At 36.9% G+C, this 16,342-nt stretch overlaps 1 protein-coding gene across 1 annotated transcript in view; it reads right to left on the bottom strand.

Annotated features, from left to right (window-relative positions):
- srrm4 (serine/arginine repetitive matrix 4) overlaps positions 1-12,521 on the bottom strand; it is a gene marked incomplete at its 5' end in the record, with an annotated part of 48,151 nt that extends 35,630 nt beyond the window's left edge. The window contains one exon of the mRNA XM_081365348.1: positions 12,391-12,521. Within this exon, the coding sequence (XP_081221474.1) occupies positions 12,391-12,521 (131 nt within the window). The remainder of the gene's footprint in view (positions 1-12,390) is intronic.
- Positions 12,522-16,342: the final 3,821 nt, after the last annotated feature.

Genomic DNA, 16,342 nt, shown 5'->3' with positions numbered 1-16,342 from the left:
AATTTGTAGCTTTAAATGCATCAATCTCTCCCTGAAAGCAAACAAAGACAAACATTCTTTTCTTCCCACTGGCAAGTCGTCCGCATGCGACTGAGACTCAAGAGGTACTGTGGCCCCGACGAGAGCCAGATACGGTAATTAACGTGATGAGAAGCTGAGAGGAGGAAGCAACACTGTGTCATTCCTCAACTCAAGATTCACCCGACTCCACAACCCCCTCCTCTGTGCTTTTTGCTATTTGGCCTTTGCTATGCAAAACAGCTCACTGAATAATTCACAAAGCTCACTTTTTTTACGAGCAACCAACACACAGCACTCTTTACGCAATAATGAAACTGAATAAAATCTTCTTCTTTTTTCTGAAAGACAGAATTTCTGTGGCAAATTTACAGTTCCTCATAAGAGCAAGGGCAGATGAAACATATTTTACTTCCATTGCCTTTGGAGGAATTTCATCTGTACGACCAGGATTGAACAGTAAATCAGCACTCTTTGTTAATATTCTATGAAATATAGGCACCCTACAGTGTTTTTACTGTTTAATGAATGCATAGTATTCTCATTACTGAACACCTTGGAGGAATGCAGTATCATGTATAAATGCCTCTCAAACTCTGGTTCACGATATGTTCTATATACAGCTTATTTTTTATTGATAGCTGCACGCTCCACAAATGAAAACTCCACCTAAAAAAGAAAACAAAGAAGTTTAGCCACTGTTTTACTAAAAACTGTTCTTACACGTACAGCAGGTACAGTACATTCCATTCTGCATGTTTAAATCATTTTTTTATTATTATTTTAGTAAGATCAGCAGGTTCCTTACTTTAAAAGTAATGTTTTCATTTAAAATATAAAATTTGATTAATTCGTAAAAAAGCTATAAATATAGTGTATCACAATCACAAGCTAAAATGGCCAATAAAAAATTCAGTCCCACTTTATATTATTTGTCCTTAACTACCATGTACTAACATTTAAATTAATAATTTGATACAATGCACTTATTGTGTCCACAAGTGTTTTTACATTGTACTTATATTCCGCATGTACTGTAATTACATCTATTATTACACTTTTGATCCTTAAACATACACATATCACCAAACCTGTCCTTAACCTTATACCCACATCCCACCTCAATTGCAGCACAAGTTTTTCCAATACAATGTCAACACAATATGTGCATTGTACTTATTTTTTTATGTAAGTGCATACATAGTAGTTAAAGACACCTAATATAAAGTGTGACCAAAAAATCCTACAGCCTAATATATTGTACAGTCTCACCTGCTTTTCAGCATTACGAAACCACGTCCAAACAAACACACTTATGTTCATTCCATGGACCTGCTCATTAATTCGATGCACATAGTATCTGCTATATCCTCCCCACCTGTGCTCTGTTACATAGGCAGATGGACAGAGGGCCCCTCTCTGAGTAGGACTCATCTGTCTACTTTGTGAGTTACAGTACCCTTCTCTGCTCTGCCAGAGACTGAAACCAACCGGGCAAACACTGCAAGAGGAGCTATTTTGGAGTTGGATGCTACTGACAGTGGCCCGTGTAATGGCTGCCTGCTGACACCGTTCCGCTTGAAAGGATGGGAGGCTGCTGGGACATGCACAGATCCGTATACATGGAGACAGACCACCAAGCCAAGTCCTTTGGTCTTTTATCTGCTGTTTTCAATTTGTAATTATTGATTTTTTTGTAATTGAATACAAATGTTCTGTTTGGGAAATCATATGAAATCACTTCTAAAACTTTGACAAGGAAATAAAAAGGAGAAAATCATTCACTTGGTGGGAACTGACCCCTATAAGCGTTCTTAATCAGTGAGTCCTCATTAAAGACACTGTGAACTCCCTCCTAACAAGCCGGTGTAGGAAAACCATTATGTGGATGCCCAATAAAAATGCTGTCATCATTTCCACTAACCTTCTATATTATTTAGTACCCCATCACAAAGAGGCTATTTCCATTTTATGTGAGGGAGGTCCATTCAATTCTCTGAGTCTCCACAAGAATACTCTCTTTCAAGGGCAAGTGGATTATTCTGTTGTCCATAATGTGCATATGAAGTGCCCTCAAGGACCTACAATTTACAAAACACTTTGACATTCTGTATGTTTGATGACTCATATCCTCAACAAAAAAAGTTATGTATAATATGCTATACAGAAAACACTTCACAAACTGTATGCACATAAGTCACCTTTTAAGATTTAAAAAGTTGAAATGAGATCAGAATATTTCTCAACTGAGAATTTCATTATGTGCCAAAGTCAAACAAGGACTCACTAATAATGTGCTTTGGAAATGTTTTTATTTTATTCCAGCATTCAAGAATAATACTGTTGATCTACTCATGTCTAATTGATTCATTTTGTTGGTGTTATCATCCGGTTTTTAAACCTCTGGCGAGGCAATCAAATGAAGTGAATATCATAAACTTGCATGAGCTTAATTAAGCTCTGTCCATTCAATTTGCAGGCAGCTCAAGGAAATGACCAAATATTGCAACACATGCTTCTGTATGCTTTAATTACATTAAGTGGAAGCTAATGAGAAAAATGAGGGCATTAATATTAGGATTTAATATCAAATTCTAAGAAGCTAATGAGTAATTGCCTAAATTAGCATATTTTACGTTATTTTTTGTGCAAGTGTAGGCATTTTAAACAAGGTATTTAAATCCTTATGGCTACATTTATTTGATAATAAATAGCAGCAGAATTCATTATCAGGACAAAAGCGAATGTCATTATCACGTAGGAAAAACAATTACAGTTACACTCTTGACAAACTGCATTGTGTATGTTTGATTTCCTGTCCAGAAAATCATAACAAACCACAAACGATGAAAGGGAGCATCTTTTTAAAGTGAAAAAAGATTTTTGGTCTCAAAAGAATACACTCGACGCCAAGTTTGTAACATTACTTTGCCCTGTTCTTGACAGCTACTTTATACTAAGTCATTCAGAGGCATCAGTCAAATTTGTGCCATCCTTCTCCCAATCATGTCAGCTCTTATATCTTTTCTCTTATGACCCTGATACTTTAAAGTAAAAAGGGAGAGAGGGTAAAAGAATAATGACTATGATTAGTCATACAATTTCCCTACAGGTTTTGAGACAAAGGGAAAATTTGATATCAAAGCAAAATAACTTTTAGCATATTGTGGATCAAGAGAAAATGTCTCATAAGAATGCATTTATAGCTAATGTAGAGGACACTAATGTTTTTCCCATATTACTTTGTAAACTATGATCAAAAACTAAAAAAAAAATCCAGAAAAGCACAAAAAAGAGAGAAATCTGATTCACTCCGAAAGTCGCATTATAATGGGGACGGGAACATCCCTACGTCTTGATCAAAGACTCAGTCATTGGTCCTGTGTAATAAGCTTGAATTACTGTAGAAATAACTACTTAATTGCTCACCTATCTGCCTTTCATGTTCTGCATATGAATAGAGAAGAAATTGAAATATATATATGTGAAAATATTACTTTCTGAACACGGTTCAGTAGTATGTTTGAAGTTAGCCTCTGAAATACTTTCTTCAAAGCCTGTGAAGATACAATCTTTTATTAGCTTAATCTTCACTTGGGAAGAATTCAAATGTTGAATTTCTTCACATCATTTCGCTCTGGTTTGGAAGTGCACAGAGAGGTTAGGAGAGAGTGGTTAATGAGTAAGAGTAGAACACTTAGTAGAAAAAATCCTCGCTGTAGGAGAAAATATCTCTAATGCACTTCACAATGCGCTACAGCATCCAGAGAAAGACAGCAAACCTGTCAGCTTTGCTTTTTGTAATAACGGCTCAGCTGAATCTCTCGGCTACTGAAATGTCAGTGGCGATATTGCTCAGTTTAAGAAACCCATCGCAATTTAGCACCTCCCAGACTGCGTCCTCTTTGCGGCTGCCTGACATGTTACAACTCTTTTGGGCTCAGATGGTCGGTGTCTCATGCAAGTTCTTCCCTTTAAAACATATAAATGATCCTTTAGCTATCATTCACTGATGAATAGATATGTTAGAATGTCCTAAATTACTGTGAACCTCCCATGCAATATGCAGTAATACTGAGTACAGAGAGCCATCTTAAAAACATCATTATAATTATGCCCCATTAAACTTTACTGTTCTGCCTCGGCAAAAACATACACAGTAAAAAGAAGAGCCAAAAACAATAAAGCTTTAAAGAACATATGGAAGCCAATAGAATATTCAGACTCATATTTGTCTACTTTCTTAAAGGGTATCCTGAATGCTGAATAAATCATTCCATGACTTACTATCAGAGTACTCCTAACAGTTGAAGCCTGAACATCTGCTCAGCCACAGGGTGAAGGAAATGTCAACTTAAGGAACACTTGTCCTTGACTCCAAGATTGATCCCTAAATTGAGAGGTGGGAGAGTTCCATTCGCTCGTTATTGCTGTCACTGCCATGCCATTGCGCAGTGACATCGCCACAGAAACAATCCCAGCCCAAATGAAGCATCAGTTATGCAAATGGAAGCAATTTTGTGTGAGTGGCAGATCGTCTTCCTGAAATGAGGATGGGCAAGGGATGGAAATGAAAAATGAAGGGGAGGCAAAGAAGAGGAGAGCCAGTCAAGCTTGAAATGATTTAATTTAAGTGATGAAGGTTTGACTTTGATAAGTTTGCCTTTTAATAATGGCTTTTGATCCCTCCAGGGGTCCAGTGGTGAGGAAAATAGCACTACAGCATGTGAGTTTCAGGAGACGACAAGCTGATAGACAGTAACCTCTGCAATACGTGAGACACAGCTTGTAGTAAGATGTGCCTGCCTACTCATCTCATGTTCTGTTTGACACAACCTGCTTGATTGATTGTCCAATGATTGCATGTATTGAGCAAGTGATGTTCAGCCTCACTAGGGCAGCACCATGAGTAAATAAGGTACGAACAAATCAGAGGAGGCATGTAAGTTGGACATATGGCATATTAATTAGCTGGGGAATTATATAAAATAGATTTAGCCTTAATACCACTTTATGACCTTCAGAAACATCAACAAAGACTGCTATTTGCCAGGCAAATTTCTTAGTTTTTTTTTTTTCCCTCTTGTGATCAGAGATGCTCAATAAATAGGTGATCACAACTTTGTATGGAAATGTTTTTTTTTTTATCAGCTCTGGGTTGATTAGTCAGATATTACTAGCAGATAATATAAAGGCTTTCATTGCCAGGTGCTACTTCAAATAGTATATATATCACTCCACAGCCAATCAAATTTGAAGACTAGAATGGTTGTATAAAATGTTTTAATACCAGATTCACTTCATTAAATATAAAATTGCATTTCTGCAATGAATGCAAAGTTTGGCTTTATGCTAAAAAACAACAATTTGGCTGGAAAAATAATCAGCTTACTGCTGCCTAAACATTGCAACAGCAAATTTGACCTCTCAGAAGGTCACCCAGCAAACAAGTCCACACATTGTAAACGCTATGGCTATAAACTAGCCTATAAACCGTACAGGATAATCTATGATATTTTCATGTATAGTTAAGGATAGAAATGAAATTTCAGAAATTTGCTGAAAAAGAGCTCCTGTTAAAACTTTATTCAGTTTAAATGTATATTATTGGTTTTAGTCAGTCAATTATCAAGCCATGGCAAAAGTGCATAAGTGGATTTTATACTCATTATATATAAGTGTTAATATTTAATGGAATCAGTATTACTTCTCTAAATGTATGCAGACCTGTTCCAGCACTTTATGGATTATTCATCCTGGTAATATTACTCCAATATAACCCCAGGTTGTGCCTCGTTCTCATTTTCCTTAATCTCACCAGCTTTTCAGTGATTCATTCACTGAAAAAAAAGTGGCTTGTGGACTTCACGAGAGAAGGGCAAGATGAGGGTAAAGCATTCATAGCATAACTGATGTAATTTAATGTGGGGATCGCTAGAACTAAATTATAATCAAATCTGTTTACAAGAGGAAGTGCACTTTTCTGGTATCGATTCAACGTTGTGCATCACAGTCTTGAAAAAGCCCAGAAAGATATCATAAATTCCTAAAGTGGTTGGTAGCACATAACTCTTGCAAACATCTTTATGTGCACACACACAGTTGATATTACATGAATGGTGTTAAATGCATTATATACTGATGATTCAGACTTCATTTGGATTTTCTCAGCACAACTGTCAAAGGCAGAAAAGAAATATTCTTAAAGCCTTATATCATTCTAACATCAGATAACTACTTCATATGACAGGTCGCCAACTTAAGTGCCCCATATCAAGACCTCTTACTGCATTTCAACATCTCCCTGGTGTTTCACAGCTGTGCCTTTCATCTGCTGCTGACTGAATGTTGGACTCACTTACAGCTAAATAAAAATGTATCTCTCTTATACCTCTTAGATGCTGTGCTGGAATGTAGCAGTGGCTACATTTAAAAGAAATTATAGCTGAACCCTGGAGGCCTGGCAACCATATCAGCATTTCTACAGCTCTGCAGCTGTCTCTGAGCCAGAGCTCAGCTCCAGGGGTTACAGTCCCTTCAGAGACTCCACCCACCCACCCAGAGAGACAGAGAAACACCAAGAGAGAGTGCCAGAGACTCAAATGCTCTTCTAAAAAACAAAATAAGCATAGAAATGAGATTCTTTGAAATTTAACAACTCTATTTGCGACCACCGCTTCAGCTGATTTAAATCAACTGAATTAGAACTAAGCAGAGCTGAGAGTTCTGACTGGCTTCTACATTAGGCCCTGACATGAACAACCTTTGAACAATGTCGTATCCTTCTGCTTTCAGAGCAAAATCAAAAGAAAGACTGGGTGTACTAGACCACACTGATGAAGATCAACAAAATCATTGTCTTTCTGTTCATTTTATCACCTCAGCTGTAGCCTGGGTGTGGGGCGACTACTTAATTAGGAACAAAAAATAATGGATTGAACCAAGCTACGCTACTTTACATTGATGTGTACATAAAAACACAGTTTTTCTAAGTTGAACTTGCAGTGCAATAGCAGTTAAATCCATTATAATTTTGGAATGCTTTTTTCTTTATAATTGATATGACGCTGCACAAGCTGATTGGGTTACGATAATGAACTAAAGTGTTACCTCAGTCTTAATTTAATTTAATTTCACCCAGTCAAATCAATATCAGAGGAACGATCAATCTTTGAAACAAGCAACTCAATAAACTCAATTCCTTCTCAAAGCAAGCATGTCCAAACCTTTTGTCTTCAATGAAAATAAAAAACTTCCCAGAAGACTGTTGTAAAAAAAGAAACAAAATAGAAATGAAAATGAGCTTGAATGATAGCAGGTTGATTTGAAAAGCAATTTGAGGTTTAAAGATGACAGGCTTGTTTTCATATATTTTCTGGAAAATAAGTCGCACCAGGTCAAAACTGAATTGCTGAGAAGACACAGTCGCATCGTTGTATAAGTTACATTTTACTGTTATATGAAATGTGATTTATACATTTCATTCTTACATTCAGAAATAATAGTAAAATAGCACTCTAAATAAAATTCAACATTTATTTAAGAACTTTAACACCCCCCCCCCCCCCAATTACTTTAAATTAGTGGTGGCCGATACTGCAAATTTTGGTATTGATTGTGTCATGATTTATGAAGTGAATGCATCATTAATATGCTAAATCTGAATACGTTTTCATGACTACTAAAAATTTTGTGATTTGTGGTCTCGCCTGTAATAATTAGACAGTGATTTTTACAAAACTACCCTAATTATAGTACTAGCCTACTACTAAGCCTAGTACTAGCCTACTGTTCAAAAGTTTGGGGTCTGTAAGATTTTTAATTCTCTTCTGCATTTATTTGATCAAAAATACAGTAAAAACTGTAATATTACAATTTAACATAGGTTTTCTATGTCATAGTAAACTGTAAATGTGATCAAAGCTGAATTTTCGGCATCATTAGTCCAGTCATGATGATAATTCATTTTAATATGCTGATTTGCTCAGGAAACATTTCTTATTATTATCAATGTTGAAAACAGTTTAATATTTTTGTGGAAACCATGATACATTTTATGCAGAACTATTTGATGAACAAAGTTGAAAGAACAGCATTTATATGAAGTAGATTTTTTTTTAAAGTGTAAAACCCTTGACTGTCACTTTTGATCAATTTAATGCATCGATCCTTGTTGAATAAAAATATTAATTTCATTAAAAAAATCTTATTGATGTCAACATTTTGAACCGTTATGTACACTTTTGGGTTGTTTATTGCGAAATAACTCCTGATTGTTTCTCTGTCATCTACAAGCAAGGCTTCGTTTCCCAAACACACTGGGCCTGTGAGCTCAGCGAAGCACCAGCATCGAACGCTCTCGGTGATTGATTGGTTTCGTCTTGTATCCAGATGACTAGGAGAAAAGTTCTATCCTACACAATTATCCGCTAACATTCGCTTATTTTTCCACTTAGAAGCTTATTTTACGCACTGAATTGCGTACTAAATTAATTAAAAATTACTGGTAAAAAAACACACATTTGGATCGATATTTTTTTTCGATACCACGTCAGTATCGATAGTACCCACCCCTACTTTAAATGTAACATTATTCAGAACAGAATAAAAAAACGTAAGTGTAAAACAAACATAAATTATAAACAACAATTATTATAAACACCAAGCATTAACAAATTTATTTAAAGCAAGACTAAAACTACCAGTGTATGGGAAATGTGATTTACAAATAAACTTGGGCTCGCACACCTCTCTCATTCGGCACGAATCCAAACGTGTGTGCTTTTAATTGCATTATATAAGTCGCAGCATGTTTAAAATGATTAAAAAAAACGCAACAAATATTCCAGACAATACAAAATAAAGTATAGTATAGTTATTTCTCTTCTTTTGCATTTGGGTGCAGTTCCATTCCCAGGTTACCCTAATCTCTTTATTCTTCTACTCGTTAAACTAGCATCTGCTAGGGTAAAGGGTTCTCCCCCTTACCCTTTCTCCCATGGGCCATCTGCTTCCTAACCCACACAAACACATTTACACTCAGTCCAACTAAAACCCTCTGCATTTTTAATGAGGTTTGCCACTGAGAAGAACAGCTTGTGGGGCTGCAGTGGCCGGGGGCTGGACCCTCTGGCTGCACAAGAGTGAACTCCTCTCTCTAGCCTTTCCAGAAAACACTAGGTCTACAGAGGAGGATCAGCAACACCCTTTGTAATTGCCCTGCACTGTGGGCCTTTTTAAAGCTCAGTGACACCACGAGAAAAGAGGCGGAATAAGAAAACGAAATATGGTCAATTAAGTGGGGGGGGGGGGATGTGTAAAGCAGGGCAAAATGGGCTAAGTGTACGCATAGGTGACCAGCATTTTTCAGCTGACATAACCAATAATGATGTTTCTCCAGTCATGCAGCTGATACTACAAGCTAATGGGCCTTATGCTCTGTGATTTATTACTGCAAATCGAAATAAATTATTTTATTTCTCAGGCATTTTAACATCTTAAAACGTCTGTGTGTCTTGACGGCTCAGTGCCTGTATAAACACTATGAAGATGAACCTGAATGCTGAATTTGCAGATGGCACTGGTTAAATCAGCGACATTGGTTTGGTTGTAAATGTTGCTGTCATTACCAGCCTTGTACATATCAACATCAACGTCAGGTGCGCCCTGAAGGGTGAGAAGCTTTATGAATATGTAAATATTCACAGTGAGATAAACAGATCGAGAAGAAGAGACTAATAATGAGATAGAGAGAGGAGAGGCTAGTGAAAGCAAAATTAACAATGAAAATTCTGGTAACACTTTACAATAAGGTTTCATTTGTTAACATTAGTTAATGTATTAACTAACATGAACTAACAATGACCAATACATGTCTTACAACATTTATTAATCTTTGTTAATGTTAGTTAAGAAAAATCCATCTGTTCATTGTGTGTTCATGTTAGTCCACAGTGCATTATTTAATGTTAGCAAATGCAACTTTTGATTTTAATAATGTATTAGTAAATGTTGAAATTAACATAAACTAAGATTAACAAATGCTATAAAAGTGTTGATCATTGTTAACTTAAGTAGTTAACTAATGAAACCTTATTGTAAAGTGTTACCAAAATTCTTAATCTTAGCATTCTCTCTTTATCAAATTAATAACATTCTAACATTTCTCGGAGTTCAAAATCTTTTGACTAATTATTATTAATTTATTTTTACTTTTGCATACAGTTTGAAACAGTGGTCATTTTGACAGCAAAGTCTTAGTCATAGTCTTTTGACAAAAATGGCATTAAGTTTTAGTCATATTTTAGTCATCTGAATTGTTTTAGTTTTAGACTACTTTTAGTCGACTAAATATTATAAGATTTTAGTCGACTACAATCTAAAATTTCCACACTCATTATACAGCCTTCTGATGGAGAAAACATCCATTAACCTGTTAATATGAATGATATTAAGGTTTGAATATGCAATACAGACACATATTTAACTGCTGTGATGTATAACATGTCTTTATTTATCTTAAAATGTAATAAAAACACTTCTCATAAAGAAACAAAAACATGGTCTTATTTTCAATTGATGATATATTCTTGAAGCCTTGGTGTCCCGGCCTTTATAACAACTTGCATACAACATTTTTAATTCTTTCAAGCAGACATTTATTTGTATAAATTAAATGCAGATTAATCCTTATTAAAGCTATTAAAGTCATTCAGTCAAAAGCACTGAGTGATTTGTCCTTGTGTTGTTTGATAAACAGACAGCAGCAGGTTTAATAGACTGCTGTCTCTTTAAGGCTGAATGCACGGATCCAATTCACAGTAAGTTAATGCCAACTAATGTCCCTCCCTAACATTTGTCTTGTTTTTATTAGGGGAGGAAAATGCCAATAGATTTTCGTCATTCAAAACTGTTTTTTGACGTAGTTAATGCCTCTTTTTCATCTGTGAAAAAATGTCATTGACGAAAATTATAATGAAATTAACACTGGTTTGAAAAGAGGATTGAAGAGATTGTTCAACCAAAACTGAATAGACTAGACCTCTTTAACTTTCATTAAATTAACAACAACAACAAAATCTTCTCACAAGACATTTTTCTAAATATATTTTGTGCTCCCCAAAAGAAAGAAAGTCATACGGGTTTGAAACAACATGAGGGTGAGTAAATGATGACAGAATTTTCATGTTTGGGTGAACTTTAAAAATGTTTTGTTAACCTAAGAAATTCTAGTATTATTATACAAGTCAATAATAATATGTAATTAATGCTGAATACATTGGTTGCACGTCCAAGTCTATTTCGGTTTCAGGTCCAGTCCAAAAAGATTCTTAAAGAAACAATGCCACATTTTCCGTTTTTTATAGAATACAGACAGCCAGAAAGCAGTAGGTTTGTGTCGGAATATTTTGACTATTGATCGACCTGTTGTGTGCTAAGACTCCAATCAAATCTTTGTCCTACTGCAGTATGAATATAAAGCTCGTGTGAGTAGCAAAATCGTGATACGCCACTTTTTAATACACACTTTCATCAGGTGCCTTGATAAGGAAAAAGTGGACAAAGCACTGTGAAACTCCTGAGATGGGAGACTGCAAGATGGGTAACACAGTACATGGAATGATACATGCACATAGGGAACAAGAGTGATTCATAAATCAGTTACGCACTCCTTACCGGCGTAATGAGCAAGGAGTAAGTCTTGATCCTGAATAACAGGAAAGGATGAAAAGGGAAGCAAACCCCTGGTTTCTTTATTGCTTTTTTGCCTTTTCTCTCTATTCGACATGCTGCCATGCCTCCTAATTCATGGGTGAAGAAGAAGGCGCTGAGATCATCTAAATGCCCTAACCTAAGGTGCATGATGAAGGGCTCTACTCTGACTTGATTCATTAGGACTCTGTGTAGCCTCTCGCTCTGCTGTGCACTTATGTGTGCACAAGTTAAACTGACTGGCCTCCAGTGAAGGACAGTCAATGATGAATGTAGAGCATAGGCAGAATTCACGCTCGCTGTTTGTGTGACATGAAAATGGGACAAAAAGGCAAAAGTTGCATGAACACAAGGGAGGGAAACCAAACGAGAGGAGACTTTACCAATCTCCAAATCCAAAACAGATTGTAAAACAATAAAACAAATACAGAGACAAATGTCAGGAACAAACTGCAAACAAATTTTCACTAATCTGAGAATTCAATATTGTATCTAGAAGGCATAAATCAGTAGAATCATTAGAATGGCCTTGAGGCTGGTCTGTAAAAAAGTGATTGCTAAACATTATTTTAATTCTCAAGATTCTTGAGAATTAAAATAATGTTTAGTCAAGCTAAAGACTGAGAAAGGACACAGGAAGCCTCAGGCTAAACAACTCACTTTGTCACGGCTCTTCGTGCGGTGATGCTGGCGATGATGATGCTCTCGGGTCTCGGCATTGCCACGGCTTCGAACGTGCCCTTCCAGAACTTCTCAAAAAGCTGCTTCTCTCCCAGAAGTACACCGGTCATGGCGTGTCGATGTTCTGGGGGTGAATACCGAGAAGAACTGGGTCGGTTTTGTTCAGCAGGTTCAATGAATCCTCACACGGACGGTTTGGTAACTGTGTGTAGGCGGCTGCACGAGGGAGCTGTCCAAGTTCTGAAACCAACGGATTGTTTGAGGAAATGCAGCTTCTTTTCTTAATGTTTCTGTTTTTTCTCACGTGTTAACCGTTTTAACTTCTTTAGAGATTCCGTTTTTACGTTTTCCCCGTCAGTTCCATGACGACGTTACGGCGACCGTTTCAGCGGGCAGCTTCTATTTATTGGCTCGGCGTCCCCTCTCGTGCTTCATTCCTCTCAGCGCTCGCGCTTCCCGCCTTCAAATCAATTTGAGAGTCTGAGCTCGCGAACTAAATCCTTTTCTGCGCTATTACTAATATCCATTAAACTCCTGGCAGTTAGAAATTAAAGTCCGGTACCAGCGTATCTGTGTGTGTGTGTGTGTGTGTGGGCTGAAGAGTTGTGACAGTCTTAGCTGATGGTGGCTCGTGCGCGCCGCGATGTGAAGAACTCATTTGATGGTGGCTGGTTTTTGTAGCGCGCACCTTGTGACGTTAAAAAAGAGGAGACTGGGGGGCTTTAGGTCACAGGGAGCATGACCATCCCTCCCCGCTTGTTCTCTTTCTCTCTCGCGTTCTCTGACTTGAACAAAAGACTGTGCCTGTTGCCTTAATCAGCATAACAAAAGAGGCAGGGGTCGGCGCAGAGGCAGCAGACGGAGCATGTGTCAGGCTCAATACTTACGAGGCAAAGCATTTCCCCCCACATCAGCCCTCAGGGGCCTCAGAGAAACCATCCCCCTCCCTCTCACAGCAACCACCTGTCACTGAAACCCCACCTGCACTTGCAGACTGCACAGGTGATAGTAGTACAAACAAAAGAGCAACCCTCCTCAAAAAGTGCCTTTATGTACACTCCTCATATGCATGTCATTCTTTCAATTTGAAAGACATGTGAGTCAAAAGTTTGGACACACCAATTTATTCTATAATTACTATTGCCAAGTCATCAAAGCTATAACAAGCATGAAAGTTGGAATTATTTATAGAAAATATTGACAAATAAAAATATACATATCTTACATTTTAGCCTATTAAAATCATCTAAGCTTAAGCATTACCTCAAATGTTTTTAAGATCATGAGAAACAAAAACAAAATTAAAATATGAGTAGCGCTTTATTATATCCTAAAAAAAAAAACATAACTTAACAATTTTTTGTATCCTATAGGGGAATACAGGCTTACTGTATTGTAAAGCAAAAGGGGTGGTTGATTATGATTTCACCTTTCTAACTTTAGTTAGTGTGTAATGTTGCTGTTTGAGCATAAACAACATCTGCAAAGTTACAACGCTCAAAGTTCAAAGAAAAGGAAGATCTTTGCTTTTAAAGAAATCGTTTTTTAAGGAAATGGCTGGAAGGGACTACGACATTCCTCTGGGTTAGTGACATCACCAACCGTAGAATTTACATAAACCCCGCCCCCGGGCCCGGAACATGATTTATAGATTATCATGATAGAATATGCTAATCAATGACTAGAAGATAACTACACATAAGCTACATAAATTCATCAACTAACCATACAGAAATGTCCTGTTGCTTCTACATGTTGTCACTTCTTCTTGAGTCTCTCCATCATTGTCTGAATCCGGTTTGAACATAAAAGGCTAAAAGTTTTAGAAATTTTCAGTGCATGTCTGTGTGAGTGCCAGCTCTTGAAGCTCTGCCCCCTGTGCAGGGAGCAGCAGCTCATTTGCATTTAAAGGGACAGACACAAAACGGTGCGTTTTTGCTCACCCTCAAAAAGTGCGGATTTTAACAATCTATATAAAAATATCTGTGGGGTATTTTGAGCTAAAACTTCACATACAAACTCTGGGGACATCAGAGACTTATTTTACATCTTGTGAAAAGGGCATTATACCACCCCTTTAACTACTCAAATGATATAAAACTCTGGCTTAAACTTAGCCTGGCAAGCCAGACCTACATCAAGATGATAGGTCTGGAAACTCACCATAGTCACGGCTCAATCCGAGGGGCGGGATAAAAGGCTGTCTTTCAAATTCCCTCTGCACGCAATAGGACAGCGCTTCAACCAACCAGAGCGTTTTCCCAACAGCGGAGAATAGTTGAAAGATTCAACTTTTGCCATATCTGGCCGGCAAAACGACGAACACATCTTCCTTTTTTTAAGAATGACTTAAGTGCCGTTCTTTGCTCTTTTCTCAAAGAAAAACTTAACTCCAAGTCCTCCAGAGTCGCGGCCAAAGCCGATTCGAAAGACCGTTGTTCTCCATCAACAGCCGCCATTCTTTGTTTTCAAGTAGCAGCAGCCAGGTAACCGTCGCTACTCTGTCGTGTATGTTAAGCCCGCCCCCGCCTACTCTATACACAACGTGATTGGCTTGACCCAATCTGGGTTTTTGCAGCGAGAAGGTTTATTGAGAGTTGCTAGACGTACCTGGCTGCGAAATACATTTTGCTGCCGCTAGGGTGCGTCTAGATTTCTAGGCTAGCTTAAACTCAGAATCCTTATCCAAAAGTAACATGGCAGCATGCTGTGAGAAGGCATGTGATGAAATCTTGTTATTATAATAGGAGGTACAAACAGTAGAATTAGTATTCAAAGCATGAAATTAAAGCAAATGGGAGTAAAAATGACAAACTGCATGAAAACTTCACTGTTAATTATTTCACTGTAAATTTACAATAAATTGCAGGTTAATAATTGCATGACTTTCACAGTAAGTTACCGTATCATTTTTACAGTAAATAATTGTGAAATGACAGCTGTTTACTGTGACTTCACAATAACTATGCCGTCATATTACTGTGATTTAGCAGTAAGCTGCTGTATAATTACTGTATTTTACTGTGCAATTAGTTAGTCTATCATATTACTGTAATTTAACAGTAAGCTGCTGTAGAATTACTGTATTTAACCATGTCTATACTGTGATTTAGCATAAATGATGGACCAAACAAAACTGATAAAAACAATGGTTTAACTTTTATTTTTTTAGAAGAAAAATACATTTTAATAACAGGAATAAACACTGTGTAACATGAATGAACACTGGGTAACATGAATGTCTGTCAATATGTGTGTGAATGTATTTACTGTGTTTACCATTATGTGATAATGGTACTTGAAAAATACAATTTAATAACAGGAATAAACACTGGGTAATAACAGGAATGAACACTGGGTAACAGGAATGTGGGTCTATGTGTGTGCACTGTGCATGTGTTTACTATGTGATAATGGTACTTCACAACGTAGGAGCTGAAAAGAGAGAGAAGAGAGAGTGAGAGAGGGAAGAAAAGACAAAAAGGTGGGAAAAGAGAGGGTTGCAGGTGTCTCGCTCCTTCCCTTGCAGCAGGCACCTGCATAGTATGGGTTCTGTCCACTATCTACAAAAGATAAGAAAGACAAAAAGTTTAAGTTACTCTGTAGTGCAAGTACCTGCAAGTATGGTACTCGCATTGTAAAACTAATCCTAAAATGTGTACAATTTAAGAAATTACAATTGTAAAACTCATGATAAATCAGATAAATCATGTGAATAGTACTATATCAATTAATATTAAATCAACAAACCAGAGGACTCTGAAAGTAACATGATTGAGGTTAAGCAAAAATTACATGACATGCGTACATAGTAATGCAACTCAGTAAGCCAGTAATGTGATGTAAATTTACACTTAAAACTATTGTAAAGTACGTCTGTAAATTTGACGTTTTTATTCTAACCTATCAATAACCTATAACATTGAAAAGG

Source organism: Scardinius erythrophthalmus (assembly GCF_964197995.2).
Source record: "Scardinius erythrophthalmus genome assembly, chromosome: 5".
Lineage (NCBI taxonomy): Eukaryota > Metazoa > Chordata > Actinopteri > Cypriniformes > Leuciscidae > Scardinius > Scardinius erythrophthalmus.
The sequence above is the reverse complement of the archived record's forward strand: the minus strand, read 5'-3'. Positions and strand labels throughout refer to the sequence as shown.